Below are 16,902 nucleotides of genomic sequence, written 5' to 3' on the forward strand. Positions count from 1 at the left end.
AAAGAGCTGATGTAGTTCCCATCTTCAAAAAAGGGAAAAAAATGGACCCAGGAAATTACAGACCTATCAGCCTGACCTCAATACCTGGGAAGATTCTGGAAAAGATAATCAAACAACGAATCAGCGAACACCTAGAGGCAAACAAAGTCATTACTAAAAGCCAACATGGGTTTGTCAAAAACAGATCATGCCAGACAAATCTTATTGCATTCTTTGACCAAGTGACAAAAATAGTGGATCAGAGGAATGCTGTGGATATAATTTACTTGGACTTCAGTAAGGCATTTGATAAAGTAGATCACAACCTACTACTTGATAAGATAGAAAAATGTGGGTTAGACAGCATCACCACCAGATGGATCCGTAGCTGGCTGACCAGCCGTACTCAGCATATGATCCTCAATGGAACCGCATCTACATGGAGAGAAGTATGTAGTGGGGTGCCCCAGGGCTCTGTTCTGGGCCCAGTGCTTTTCAACATCTTCATCAACGATTTGGGCGAGGGGATAGATGGGGAACTCATCAAATTTGAAGATGACACCAAGCTGGCAGGAATAGCCAACACTCCAGAAGACAGGCTTAGGATACAGGAGGATCTGGACAGACTTGAACACTGGGCGCTATCTAACAAAATGAAATTCAATGGTGAAAAAAGTAAGGTTCTACATTTAGGCAAGAAAAACCAAATGTACAGGTATAGTATAGGGCAGTGGTTCTCAACCTGTGGGTCGGGACCCCATTTGGGGTCAATCGACCATTTCATGGGGGTCGCCAAGCAAGGCTGTCCGCCGTTTTTTTTGTCCGCCATTTTTTCCCCCCTTTTGTGGCAGGTGCCTTACCTCCCTTGGGCTGTGCCAGCTGGTGGTCAGCCTGCTCCATCTCTGTCGCTTGCCAGCTACTCCTCGGCCGGCGCAGGGGGCGGAACCACGCATACACAGCGCTCCCGGGCAGGGAAAGTCCTCAACTTACGACCGGTTGGGTAGTCCTCGACTTACAACTGGTTTAGTCCTCAACTTACGACCAGTTTAGTCCTCGACTTATGACCGGTTGGGGTCGCAGCATTAAAAAGGTTGAGAACCACTGGTATAGGGGGTACCTTGCTCAATAGTAGTAACTGTGAGAGGGACCTCGAAGTCCTAGTGGACAATCACTTAAATATGAGCCAGCAGTGTGCTGCAGCTGCCAAAAAGGCCAACACAGTGCTAGGCTGCATTAACAGAGGGATAGAATCAAGATCACGTGAAGTATTAATACCACTTTACAATGCCTTGGTAAGGCCACACTTGGAATGCTGCATCCAGTTTTGGTCACCACGATGTAAAAAAGATGTTGAGACTCTAGAAACAGTACAGAGAAGAGCAACAAAGATGATTAGGGGACTGGAGGCTAAAGCATATAAGGAAAGGCTGCTGGAATTGGGTATGTCTAGTTTAACGAAGAGAAGGACGAGGGGAAACATGATAGCAGTGTTCCAATATCTTAGGGGCTGCCACAAAGAAGAGGGAGTCAGGCTATTCTCCAAGGCGCCTGAAGGCAGGACTGATCAAGGAGAGAAGCAACCTAGAACTAGGGAGAAACTTCCTGACAGTTAGAACAATTAACCAGTGGAACAACCTGCCTCCAGAAGTGGTGAATGATCCAACACTGGAAGTTTTTAAGAAGAGACTGGACAGCCATTTGTCTGAAATGGTATAGGGTTTCCTGCCTGAGCAGAGGGTTGGACTAGATGACCTCCAAGGTCCCTTCCAACTTTATTATTATTATTATTATTATTATTATTATTATTATTATTATTAATATTAATATTAATATTATTATTATTAATATTATTAATATTATTAATATTATTATTATTAATATTATTATTATTATTATTATTATTATTATTATTATTATTATTAATATTATTATTATTATTATTATTATTAAAACCAGCAAATTAGAAAAAGAGTTAATTGATGAAAAAAATGCTCACTTTGTTTATGCAACAAATTCTTCTTTCCATCTGTTTGAAAATCCACACTTTGTTAATATAATTCAGTCTCTGAGACTAGGATACAGTCCACCAAGTAGATTAGATGTTGCAGGGAAATTGCTGGATAAAATATATGATGAAGAAATTATGCAATGTGCAACAAGTTTAGAAGGTAAAATTATTAACCTAAGTTTTGAGGGATGGAGTAATGTCCACAATGATCCTATTGTATGTGCTTGTAAAACAACAGAAGAAGGGAATGTATTCCTTGAAGAAACAATTGATACTTCAGGAAATGCACACATAGTAGCATATTTAGAAGAAGTAGCAGCAAAAGTTATCATAACATGCGAAAAAAATTCAAATGTCAAATATGCAGTTTGGTCACAGACAAGGCTGTAAATGTGTCCAAAATGAGAAGAAATTTAGAACAACATGAAGAAACTACCAAGCTTTCCAGTTTGCAATCACGGCACTGGCGCATGTGTGGGGAGGCTTTTCTCTCCGCCGTCCAGTTTTTCTCCGTCGGAAGACCCTGCAAAGGGTCGAAAGTCGCCCTGGAGGGGTGACCACCGCTGAGGAGGACTCTCAACTGACCGCGGAAGGGTGGCAGCCCTTCCGTTGGATCCGAGGCAGCTCCTTTGGACTGACAAAGAAAAGATCGGCCATTAACATGTCCAATCACCAAGCCGTTCAAGCCCAAAGCCCAAAGCACTACTAAGCATGACGAAAGCAACCTGGAGGAGTTGGGTGAGACCTTACCTTACCTTTCCTGCTTCCCAACTATTTTCCTGTAAAAGCCTTTGGGAATACCTCTTTCCCCCTGCTCAATTCTGCAGCTCCTGCCTACTTTGGGAATATAAAGCTAAGGGGGAAAAAAGAACAACTAGACTAAATAACCAAATATTTGGACTTGTAATTTCTGGATACCTGGGCTCCCAAAAAGTTCTTTATTCTTACAGAAACTTATTGTATTACTTGTTTGCTAAGCTGGAAAAAAAGGAATATTTCTTTCTTCCTTCTTTGAACCGGATAAAAGCTTAACTTTGCATGTTACTGGCAAAATTTGGTACAGCAAGTGAAAAAATTTTTGGGCTGGGAGACTTCTGAGACTAAAATTCGTCCTTGACGTTATCAAAAAAGATAAGAACTTGAAACAGCTGGGTGGTAAAAATAATTTCTATAGTGGAGGTGGATAGTTATTGACTTTTATTAAAAATAGCCTCCACTAAAGGACTATTCATAAATACCACAGAAATGGAGAAACACCACCCACAGCTTAACTTCAAATTTATACTTGAAAAAATCTTAGATGCTACTGAGCTAATGAATTCCAGACTGAAAGATATACGCGCCACCTTAAAGCTAAAAAACGCAGCCCTGACTTCAATAGATGAACTTACAACCCAAAAAGCAACAGAAGAAGGAATTAGCATTAAAGTGGATTCTAAAGAATGCCAGCTACAATCTACTCAGAACTCCAACACCCAAACTTTGATTTCATCCAAAGAATCTGCAATTTCAACAACAACAGAAACTGAAGAAAGCAACATTAAGAACGGAGGTGCTGAAGACTTACATACACAATACACTGAGAATTCAGATAACCCAGATGACCAAAAACAACTACAACATTGAATATGACTTTTCATCTAAACCAGCTGAAATCAGAAGAAGAAGAAGAAGACCAGTCTGAACTCATGACAAATATACTAAGCCAAATTCAAGCCAGATTCAAACTATCAGGCCAACAATCTAATGACTATGAAGGGACTAGCTTCCTTGATAGGCTGATGACTGGATGGTCTCCCTTGATTCAAATGACATATGCAGAAATGAAGGGAGATCCACCCGAGGATTTAAAAGCTCTGTTATGGAAGCCTGTTTGGCACAAAAGGAAGGCCAGAGTTAGACTTAAAAAATGGTTTTCTTTATGTGACCTTTAATGGAAGAGCCTTAAATCTCACTTAATGGGATAAGGAGATTTTAAAAGACATTAATTGATTTAATATTCAGGATTTATATTTATAAGGGAAATAAATTAGTTACTAGAATAATAGTTTTGAATTATAATATAGAAGATGGATTCAGAGGATAAAGGTTATTTTATTAGAATGAGAAGTAGAATATGATTGTGAAATAAACTAAGAATTTATTTGAATAAATAATACATGTATTTTAGACATGATAACTATTCTGTAATGAACTAAGGGAACCGTGGGTTATCCAAAACCTAAACACTATGGACATTAAGCCAACTGGAATACTGTAATTGAAATCAGATAAAAAAACAGGATCTGGAGGCATATAAGTCAAAAGTTGTTGATAAATGTTTTAAATGATTGAGTTATAACTAGCAATGTATTAATTTGAATTTGTTATAATAACTAAGGGAAACAGAGGAAATTTTTGATGATGTAAACTGACATATGTATGGAAAAGCTTGTTATCGGACTATGTATTACCCAACCACCATGTTGCTTCCTTAATATCTGAAGCTTTGTAAAAATGGAAAATTAATAAAACTTGTTTTAAAAAAAAAGAAACTATCAAGCTAATAACATGTGGTTGTTCATAAGTGCTCATTTGATGCACCTACTAGCCAAAGATTTCTGTCCCAGAAATAAAGAGTAATGTTTTTGAAATTGCTAAATACTTCTGTAACAATCATTTTGCAGCATCAACTCTGAAAATAACGGGTGGGACCAAGCTAATGCTCCCACAAGATGTTAGATGGAATTTTGTGGTGGACTGTTTTGAACAATATATAAAAAACTGGCCTATTCTGATGACCATTTGTGAGCAAAATCGAGAAAAATTAGATGGCACCATCACAGTCAAAATCTCAACATTGGGCTTAAGAGAAATGTTGAACATATGCTGAGCATCCTGAAACCCATTTCTGAAGCTTTAAACAAAATCCAGAAAAATAGTTGTTTTATTGCTGATGCTGTAGACATTTGGAAGGAACTGAGTGAACACTTAAAAACAACTACACACTGACAAGCAGAAATTACAAGATTTAAAAAAGTGAATGGGACAAGCACTATCTCCAGCTCATTTTCTCACAAACATTGTCAATATTGGTACCAAGGTCAAACCTTAAGTTTAAGTGCTGAAGAAGAAGAATTAGTCATGATATGGGTATCCAGCAATCATCCATCTCTAGTGCCAACTATAATGAACTTCAGAGCTAAGGGGAAACCATTCAAGAAATATATGTTTGCTGATGGGACTTTAAAGAAAGTTTCACCACTAAACTGGTGGAAGTCACTTAAGCACTTGGATTCAGAAAGTGTTGAAGTAATGATTTCACTTTTAACTGCAGTGGCCTCTTCTGCTGGCGTTGAAAGAACATTCTCTTCCTTTGGACTTGTTCACTCTAAATTGAGAAATCGTCTGGGGACTGATAAAGCAGGTACGCTTGTTTTTCTTTTCCAGATCATGAACAAACAAGAGGACGAAGATGAAAATGAGTGAGCTGCAGAAAACTGTGTTTGAAGTTTTTTTTAATGTGGACCCAGCTGATATATTCAGTTTAAGTTCTTTTGTTTGTTTTTTCGAAGATATTTTGTTTAATGCATTTCAGTTACTAAACATTGATGTTTAAGCAAATATAATAATATATAATATGATATTTTTTTAATTAAATAAAAGAATTTGAGTAGTTCTCCAACTATATATGATTTATCTATCAACCTAAAATCATTCTGATATCGCTGTTTTACTAACCTGACAGTTTATTATTCTAAACAGGGAACTTTCATTTTGTTTGCAAATAATAATATTAAAGATTCTAACTACTAGCAAGAATGAGTTCTTATATTTAAAGAGCACCTGTCATTTCAGATCCATCATGACAGCGCCTGTTAGCGGGCATCCACTCACCTGCTGCCTGCCATGTCTCTCACCTTGTTGTGTTACTGCCGCATCACCAGCTATGGATGGGACTGTCGGTTAGTCAACAGCGGGTCAGAAAAGGAGCCGCTGCGGGACAGAGATGACAGTTGCTTTTTAAAAATTATGATTTAAATTGAATTGCTTTAATCAAGCCTTTTTACTAGTGATTTAAATCATGATTTAAATCTACTTGATTTAAATCAAATCCACCCTGTTTATGACAAAGAGAGAGAAGGGTTAAAAAAATTTCTTACATTGGATTTTGTTTGTATTGAGTTTTTGTAACTTTGTTTTGCATTATTTATCTTTATTTATTTTTTGAGTTACTTTTTGCTAACTTCAGCTAGAAGATCAAAGATTGATCATTCTTAAAGCAGATTGCAGTGTTAGGAAGTATTTATTCCACTTTATAAAAAATACAGTTTATGTAATGGGCCAATTATTCAGTATCTTCAGGTGAAAGGGTGGACTTGTAATTGTAAAGTCTTCACTAAAAAAATCTGGGCTTTTCCAGAAAATCACAGAACATAGACTCTATTATGATCTCCACATTTTCAAGTAATAATTCATTCTGTATGATTCAGTTTTATAGATATAGCTCTTTGTCTCTTTTTATCCATAATTACTTTGGCCTATAATTGCCTAAAACAGAGGGATTGGGAACCCATGGTTTAGAGCATTTCCAAAGATGATTAAATGAATGTATGGAGGATAAAGCTAAAAATGGTTGGTCTTCTTGATGTCTGTTTAAATACTATCTGCTGGGAAATGAAAGGAAGCTATTGTCTTCTTGTCCAATTCAGCGAATCTTCCCTAATGTATCTGGCTGGCTATTGTAGAATATTAAACAGAATGGAGATAGCAGTTGTTATGCTTTGTTATTATTCATGTTCTTATGCTGTGTTAGGGAAAAGGATACTATTTCAAGAGTGTTTTCCAGATTGCATACAAATATGATCGCAAAAGCCTGTTCCACAGTGTTCAATTTGTGCTCCTTTCCATGCTCAGTATATCATTGTGTTCTTTCCAAGACCCCGCATAGATAGGAAAATAGGGAAATGGCAAGAAGTGCTGCTTCTCTTATTCTTCATCAAAGCCCTTAAAGGCACTAAAAAAGAAATACTTGAAGAAATAATGTTGCCATTGTCATATTAACTCTGTTGGAATTTTAGAAAAATCATACTGCATACAGCAAAGTTATCTAACTGAAACAAAGACTTTCACAACTTCCAGCTTTCAAGACAGAATTACCATTTTGCTACACAGAATGGGTTTTCCTTCTGTCAGCATGAGTTTGGTGGACAGAATTCTGTGTTCAGTATGATATATATTGATATGAATGTTATGCCTCCCAAAATGAAAATCTGAGTTTTTCAGGACAAATCAAATGCTGCCAAGTCTGCTAGTGCTGTTGTTTATGAAGCGTATCCCCAGTCTCTTTCACACCCACACATCAAACTTGGCTACTTGTTATGATGAATATTCCCCTCCCCATTATATTATTGTCTCATCTCCATGCATTTCCTGACATCCCACCACCCTCTCCCTAAATCAAATCTGAAGGTCCTCCCCATAGCATTGCTATGTGTCAGATTACCTCCTTCCTCTTCTACTTAACTCAGAAACTCCCTGCATTCTATTCGCCTGGTTCTAACACCATCCTGTTTATCATCATTGTTTCCATCAGAAACCGACTATTCCATTCTTCCATTAATTAATGAATTAATTTAACATATGTTCCCATCATTTTTCAGAAGCTGTTCCAATGTTTTCCACATACAAAATCAAGTAATGTTAATTCACAAATGCATCATCCAATTCATTGAAGATGTCCCATTAATTTGAAGCAACCAAGTGGATTCTAAAGAAAAGAATTGCCATTTAGTGTATTGACTTAATTTTCTGATCTTAGCAAAGTTATAAACTATTTAATCCATGTACCAAAAATCTGACAACAAAAAGCTTAAATACTAGTAGTATCTAAGATAATTGGCTAGATTATTGACTCAATTGATGCAAAAAAACCACCCCAATCTAGCTTCTAAAGTTTGCATTATGAGACACATGCATGCAATCTTTATATTTGCCTAAGGAATAGACAAGTGAAATTTAAAATTTGTTCCTTCTTCTGATTATTCAAATACCTGTACTGAGCATTGTAGAGATGAAACTGTGTCAATGACAAAAGTTTTAGCTTTATTTATCTCTGTAAGTATTTGTGATATAATCATCATATCATCCAAGTGTAGCTATTGAAAACAATGTGGTTCCTTTAAAGAATCAACTTTTTAATTATTATTAAATATTTTAAAAAGAATACATAAGGGAAGATAAAAGTCATGAAAAAATGAAATAAAATAGTAATGTACAAATAATACTACACAAAATAAAAAAATTACAATTTAATCCCTTTGTTTCGAGATGGAGTCAGGGTAACTGAGTAGAGCTGAGCATTTACTGTCCGGATGCCCTTCCTGATGCCTACGCAGAGTTTGCAGCAAATATTTTTTCTTTGCGCCCTGACAGAGAAACATCTGCCATTAGGGTAGGATTGAAGTCTCAACTTTCCAAGTGATAGGTGAGAATCTTCAACTCTAGATCACTGTGCCACTTATTAATAATACACTAAGTAAATAAGAAATCTAAAAATGACATAGGATTCTAGTTTTCTGATATATTACATATGAAATTATAAAAAAATTAAAAGAGAAATTTAAAATGATTAAGCTTCAAGCTACTTGTCAACACTAAAATTGTATATCCAACTAAAATTACAAGGTAACAATACTAAAAATCTAGTTATCAATGAAGTTTAAATACAGGTTCTATATGTAGAAAAACCAAAATTTTGGTGTAGGAATAACAAATCTATGTATTATATTATAATCCAAGAATGATTTTTCTGAAATTTAAAGCAATATAGTTCACTTTTCTTTCTTGGCAAACCTTCAGAAAACAGCTCAAAATGTTTACTATTCACAAAAAGAAAAAAGAAATTACATAAAAATCTTACCATGGGCCATACGATGAAACCAATAGTATCCAAAATCTACTCCAATGAAGGTCAAATACCATGTCCATGATGATGTCCACGGTAGCTGCATCATTCTATAGTTGTTCCACACATAAATATATGTTGACATTTCAACACTTCTAGAAATAACACTAAAATTCAAAAACAGACAATGCACATTAGAGATACGTCAGACTACCATCTTCAGACTGTTTTGTTTGTTGATATCTCTATCAAAATATAATGGAAGAAGGGTCTCTGGAGCTACAAACAGAGCAATTCAGTAATCTAGCAAGCAAACAAGTTTTTAAAAAGATTAAAAGATTCTGCTCATGATCAATATGGCAGCAAAATCACCAAAAGATCAAAATGAGCTACAATACAAATGCATTAGTAATTATTGTACCAGTGTTTGAATCTGAATACGATGTCTGTTTACATAATAACTAACAAAAGTAAAAGATGACTGTAATGTTCCGACCATCTCATTTTTATCCCAGCAAAAACCCACAGTGATCAAAGTCTGATATCACTAAATTACCATTTCAGAAAAACCTCAATTTTTCTTAGTTGTTATTTCAAATCCCCAAAAGCATTGGGGATGAGAGGAAAAGAAGGGAGGGCATAAGAAGACCCTGTTTCACCCTGGCTGTCATAGCCCACCTGTGACTCACTCATAGCTTTCTAACAGGTGGTCTGATTTTCAAACCAAGATATCTGTTTAACTTCAGTTTGGCAGTTGGAGAACCAACAATTTCACACAAGTTTCAGTGGCAGGTGTACTTATCCTTTGCTGAAGCAAAACACCTGGAACATATTTAATCTTTGTAAGAGCCTTACGAAATATTACTAAAGATGTTTTTAAAAAGGCAATTCACCATATTTTTGCAATTTATAACTTGAAATATTACCACAAATCTTAACCTAAATGCTTAATCATTTAGACAACTGGCCATAAAGGAACTTTAGCTGTTCTAAAGGGACCAGGAAGGAGAGGGGAGAACTCTCTCTATACTATTTTGCGAGGAATTTTTTTTTAAAAAGACACCTTTGCCTAGAGTAGTATCACTTACCGGCTATTGGCCAAAATATAGTTATATATGCTCTTTAAGATCCAGTGAATCAAGAAGGCTTAAGAGTACCTGTTCTGCTTGGATAATGACCACAGGGTAGTGTTTTCTCATTTTGGCCTCATTAAGTATTGTAATGTTTTTGCAACATATCCAGACATAGAAAGGGATGTATTTCTTAAATTAGTCACTGAGCTCTTTTTTCGCTGGGTTCTAACTAAAGCTAGACATTAATTCTAAAGTACTGATTTTTTTCATCTGAAGTTATATAAGTCAAATTTGCATATTTTAAATCAATCACTAGCATACTAACAGAATTATTAATGGATTAGCTTTGTCAAATATGGAAACAAATTCACAATTGCTTTATTTCAGGACAACATTTACCAAAGTCAAAATATTTATGTAGCGCTACCCCCGACTCACATGCAGGAAAAGTGTTCTGGTGGCTGGTCTGCTCCTCCTCCTCCTCCTCCTCCTCCTCCTCCTTTTCTTCTTCTTCTTCTTTTCTTCTTCTTCTTCTTCCTCTTCTTCCTCTTCCTCTTCCTCTTCTTCTCCCTCAGGTTTGCCCCACAGAACCCTCCCATATCCTATCCCCTTCTTTCCCTCAGGCTTGCCCCACAGAAGCTTCTCATATCGTATTCCCTTCTCCCTCAGGCTTACCTCCTAAAAGCCTCTCCCATTCTCCCCTATTGTCTCCTCTCCCAGGCTTATCTTCTCTACCTAGGCCATAGCAGACTCCACTCCTCCTCCCCGACCTAGGCCTCAGCAGACTCAACTCCTCCCTGCCCTCTCCTGACTCCTACCCCAGGCATCTCCCCATACTGTCTCTTCAGCTCACCTACCCCCGCTACATTTATTAAGTCTAAGTGTGCTTTAAACTTCCCTTTTCCTTCTTGAGAAAACTAAGAATATATTTAATCTGAAATATGCTGGTAAGTGTACTAATTGCAAATAAAACTTTAATGAACAAGATATACTCTATTTGTAATCTGACAAATTCTCACTGAAAAACAGTGGGAATTTTTTTGTTAATTTAACATTTTTTATTAATTCCCATATGATTTTAAAATATCTCTATTTTGAACCAAAAATTCCTCAAATGCATGTGAAAGTGAAAGATTCAATTATATATAAATATGCATTAACTGTTATTAATTTTAGAGGACGACTACTGAAAATATGATCTTAAGAACTAATAACAATCAGCCAATTTTAAATTTTCAAAAAGATAAATGTCTACAGGATAATGAAATTCAAAGTAAGATAATGGATTGATATCTTAATTTATTTGTACATTTTATATATAATTTATAAAAGAATTTAATTACAATAAATTCTTTATATCTGTTAAATTTTCATATGCACATCAAGTACCAAAGGTTAAATGAAATTTGTCAAGCTAAACACACAGAAATACTGGAAACATGTGAAATATGAATGTCCTATAACAAAGACTCCATGAAAAAAGGAGAAGAGAAATAGTAGAATGTTTGTCAAACCTCACACTGGAAAAGGAAAACAACTTGTCTTTAATTTAAAGTCTCTTATATTTTTCTGAACAGGTGCCAGTTCATGACCTGACAATCTAATTTATTACTCTATCAACTGATTTATTAGACTTGAAATGACCCTGACATATAATGGTCATAGTTTCTCCCCATTCTGTTTTTACACTTCATTATAAAGCCAAACAGTCCGGAAGTTGCGGAAAGAATGAGAAAGATCTGGGAGTTTTACTCCCTGTCTTCACTCAGCACTGCAAATATGATCACTTTCCATTTTTAATATACAAACATAGCTACAAAATGATCTATTTGCTAACAGTATCTTGGAAAGCTGTTAGAATGTTTGTCTGTGTTAAGCTCTTAATTACAGAATGTAAAAGTAATACTTTAAAAACATTTCTTCATCCTGAAAAGTAGTACACTGGAAAAAACCTAAAACCTCTCTCACATAAAAGAGATAAAATCTGAACACAAACCTAAAATGTCAGCATGAACCTAAGTGAAACTCAAATATTTTCCCAAGTATTTGTTTTCCTACCAAATACTCTACATGTGTTTAAGTACAAACAAGAATTCCTAATAGCATACATAATTGACCATATTTTTTTAAAAAAAACAATTAAAATCATTATACAACGTTGTACCATAGTTAGCAAATTTTATATAATGCATGATTGTTTATTTATAGCACATTATTAATGTTCATAGCATTTTACATAATGTAACAATTAACTTTCCACTAATTAGTGAAACATCTAATATCTAATTTTATTTATTAATCATGTTATGGACTATTTCTTGACCTTTCTCTTTTGAAATATTTAGGAAAAAGAAATTTAATTGAATACTGAGATAGTGCACATACTACATTTTGGACTTACATAAAAAGCTAAAAGATACATGTAACTGTAAATACAGTATCTTCAAAGGAAGATTGGTAAATGAGAACTTACCAGGTTAAACTATAGTGGAGGAAAAACAAAAGATTAATGATTAATCAAGACAACAAATGAAACTTTATTGAAATAAACTCAGAAATAAAGCTACTTGCAGAAATATAATCTAACAATGACTATTAAAAGCAACAAGAAATAAACTTGAAACTTAGAAAACTAAAGCACTCCATAGGCATTTTTTGAAAAATATTGAAGGAAAATTGGACAGCACCTGAATATAGCAATCATTTAGAAATAGGAGGTGGAGGGTGGAGAAGTGGAGAAGAAGGAAGAGGTGGAGAAGGAGGAGGAGTTTTTTTTTGTTCCCCAAGAACAAGCCATATGCACAAATGTTAATTGGCAAAAAATAGAAAATACTAGTTTGGATAGTAAATGTTGAGATATATAGAAAAAAAGTTGACCATTTAATAACTAGATGCCACAAAATCCAGAATGGTTACCAAAAAAAAGGGATGACTGTGTTAGCAAGATATTGTATTAGCATTTATGTAGAAAACTAATTTTACTTTCATATTACTTGCAATATGAATTCATGAAAAGCCATTGAATATAATAGAGCAAAATAGAGTTCTTACAATCCAGACTGGTTGGTACTTGGAATATAACACATCAATTTTACTGTCATTGAAAAAGAAGATTGGTTCCTTACTTTTTCAATGAAGTCGTATCAAAAGACAGTTAAGTTGAAGACAAGTAATAGAAAACGTTTACAAAATACTGGTATTTAGAAACAGAGATTACAAATATTTGTAAGAAGTCTACTAATTGTTATTGGGTCATTAGGTGTAATATCACAAGGACTTAGAAAGAATTTGAACTTAGAATTTGGATTTATAAAAAGTAATGATAGACCAACTCCAGGCATTAGCACATTTGGCACCTCAAACATAATTAGCACTACAGGTAGTCCTTGTTTAGTGATGGCAACTCTGGAAATCCCCAATTCCATCATTAAGAAGGATTGCTGGTCATTAAGTGAATACCTGCCAACTTCCAACAAGCAAAGTCAAGCAGACTGATCTGTTAGTAAACGCCTGCCTCAGGCCAATGCAAATGCCAGCCATAATGGCTGCTGGGGTAGATAAGCTCCCCTATGCTCTACTACCCAACTGTTGTTTATTATCTTCTTCCTCCTGTTGCTAGGCAAGCCTAGCTTAACCTTTTGTGAAGCCACAATTGTCTGAGTATAGCACCATGGCCAAAGCTGCAGCCTGGTCCAGCACCAAAGTGTAAAAATTGAAGGTGCCCTAGCTCCAGCCACCTTTGCCATCCTGAATTCTATGACAGCAACTTTGCAAGGACTCATGAAGCCAGCATGTACACCTCAACAGCAAGAGGAAGGAGTTGTCAAAAGTCAGCTGCAGTTCTAATGACAAAGAGCACAATCCAGTACAGAATTAATGGCTGATGAGTCCAGGGCCAAAGGGCAAAGAAAAGAGGAAGATAAATAGGTGGTAATGGTTGAAGTACATTCTGTAGTCATGTACATGGGTTGCCAAGTGCGTGATATTTCATAAGTGACCACAGGAGCACTCCAACAGATATTACTTCAAAGAGCAAGCATTAATACCATTTGATCAGCACTTTGATTTGTAACTTCAAACAGTTAACAAATGATTATTAAGCAAGGATTACAGTTATAACTTTAAGCCTACTTCTACCTGAATAAAAAGCTACTGATATGTGGGACGCCAACTGGCAAATTTTGTTCAACTAATAACCAGATATTTAAAAAAAAGATTTTATTTTAATCTTCGTCACTCTGGCCTCTCTCTAATCACAAAGCTGCATTTGAGATTTAGCCTAAAGATGCAAATTTGCTTTTAGAAACATATATTGTATTCAAACATTCTGTGAGACTAGCAGAGCACACTATATGGAAGCTGGGCCAATTTGATGCCTGCCAGAACCCCATCTTTCAACACTATTACTCTCACTGAGTATGGAAAAAATATTTTAAATCACACAAGAGTTTCCCAAACATAGGAAGCCAGATGTGGAAGGCAATCACACAAATCCAGGAAAAGACACAGCTGCTTTATGTAGTTTCAAACAGGTGGTATGTGCAAACTCATATTTTACCCTTTGAATATACATGTTCACACAGTATTGCTCTCCACATGTTATTAAACTTGATTTCCCATCCTCTCTGATCACTACTATACTATCAAACATACAGAACTGAATCCCAGTAACATCTGGAGCCCCATAGGATTCCCATTTCTGGCTTTGGTCCAAAAAGATATTGGCAAAGAAACAGAAAATGTTTCCTAAATTAGGACATAAATTATTTCCACAGCTCTATATTCTTTCTTTGAAATAAATAGGATATTACTTAGATATAAAAATATTTTTAAAAACACCTATTTATTAAGATTACATTCCAAACTTTATTCATTGTTGTTGTGTTAAACTAGTTTAGCACTTGAAAATTAATAATATATGAAATAAATACATGCTTATATTCTAGCCAGTAATATTTATTTCCAGCATATGGACGTTCCTAAGAAAATGTCGTTCTTTGTTTTGTTTGTGGAAGAAGGCACTGTTAAAGCAAGTACTTCAAGATTTATGGCAAATTTTATAATTTGTTCTTTTACAAAAAAGGCATTCAGAACAATATACATGCATTTTATAAGATGGCTGTGTTCATTTACCAACATTGTAGGCCATTTTCTTTCATGTAAATCTGATCATAAAATATGATCATGCCTTAATTATGATATTCCTGTTTTAATGGCTTATCTTTACTCATTTCCTATGGGTCAAAAGGATGGGAGAGAATCTGAACTCAAGGGGCATACTGTTTCAAGAAGAAAATGTCTCTATCCAAGTGTTCATCACGAAACTTTTGTAGGGTACGCAACTATAGCACTCTCTACTTGCTAGGCCATATAAGATGGACAGATTTTACCTGAGCTATCTAATCTTTATTTAAATAAAAGGGAAAAATGGGTGGCAACAATGTGCAGGTGAAGATTACAGCATAAATCTTGCAGACACTCCTAGTAAGGCTCACTTTTTGTAAATCTGTCCTTAATGGTACAGCTAAGTTTTGCTACAAAAAAATTCTAAGTTCAAAACAGACTGCCCAACATGCAAATATCATCTTTCCTCTGAGGATGCCAATGTTGAACCCTAAGAGGAATGAAATCATTAAAGTGGTGGAGTTCATTTCTGATATATTTTTTTAATAAAATATTGATATTGTCATTCAGCTGATTTGCTAAAAAATATATTAAGTACCACAGTGGCCCAATGTTATTTCCTTTCTAAACCAAAAATCACTCTTTCACATTTTTCCAATGTACATTATTTTCTTCTATACCTGGAACTCTGCTTTAGCTACTAGGCAAATGTGCTAATAACAAATTTTATGTCACAAATTTCAACTTCTAGTTGAAAAAATGAGAATTAATCCTAGGAGAGGATACTATCAATAGCATGTTAATCTGACTCTCAGCTGTTAATGATTTACGCTGCAATGTCCCTTGATATAATGAGTTCGAGTGAAATGTTATTTTAACTGTTTCTGCTGGGTTACCTGAGAATGGAGTCGCTGAAAGGCATTGAAGGGAATAACTATTAGTATTTTGGAGGAACAAAACATATTTTTAATTTTTAAATCTACTTAGTTTTTTCCTATAGCTCATAGTTCACTTAAACTGAGGATTAATGTTTAGTCATCTACATACTAACTAGAAGAAATTAAAGAAACGCCTCAACCCAATTGCATAAACTTTGGAAGCATTGCAAAAGTTTATGTAATTGGGTATTAGTATATGAAGGCAGTATTAGTACATGAAAAATTAGTACTTCATTGTTATTAAATAATGGTAGGTTTTAGATTTGCTAAAATGTATTAAGTACCATATATTAAGTATATATTAAGTATATTAAGTAAAGTATTAGTACATGAAGGCAGATATTATATAGTTGCCATTAATGAAACTTGATGGGATGAAATTCATTAATGATAGAAGGATACAAACTGTTCATATGAAACAGACCTAACAAAAGAGGAGGTAGAGTTGCATTATATATAAAAGATCACTACATCTCTACAGAAATGCACAAAATCAAGGATAAAAACCTCCTAGAATCCAATATAAAGGTGTATATTACAGGCCACCAAACCAAGAAGAATTAACAAATACATATAGAAAACATATTACAGTAGTAATGGGAGACTTTACTGTAACTATCCTGACATCAGTTGGGAGATAATAATAATAATAATAATAATAATAATAATAATAATAATAATAATAATAATAATAATAATAATAATAATAATAATAATAATAATAATAATAATAATAATAATAATAATAATAATAATAAAAGTTGGAAGGGACCTTGGAGGTCATCGAGTCCAACCCCCTGCCCAGGCAGGAACCCTACACCATTTCAGACAAACGGCTGTCCAGTCTCTTCTTAAAAACTTCCAGTGTTGGAGCATTCACCACTTCTGGAGGCA

General features: G+C 34.9%; 1 protein-coding gene across 1 annotated transcript in view; it reads right to left on the reverse strand.

Moving 5' to 3' along the window:
* The window catches only part of AGMO (alkylglycerol monooxygenase), a 160,745-nt gene that overhangs the window by 129,626 nt on the left and 14,217 nt on the right, over window positions 1–16,902 (reverse strand). The window contains exon 3 of the mRNA XM_015816773.1: window positions 8,889–9,040. Coding sequence (XP_015672259.1) covers window positions 8,889–9,040 — 152 coding nt within the window. The remainder of the gene's footprint in view (window positions 1–8,888; window positions 9,041–16,902) is intronic.

The sequence above is a fragment of the Protobothrops mucrosquamatus genome, unplaced genomic scaffold, assembly GCF_001527695.2.
Source record: "Protobothrops mucrosquamatus isolate PMUCROS unplaced genomic scaffold, P.Mucros_1.0 scaffold494, whole genome shotgun sequence".
In the NCBI taxonomy this organism is placed as follows: Eukaryota; Metazoa; Chordata; class Lepidosauria; order Squamata; family Viperidae; genus Protobothrops; species Protobothrops mucrosquamatus.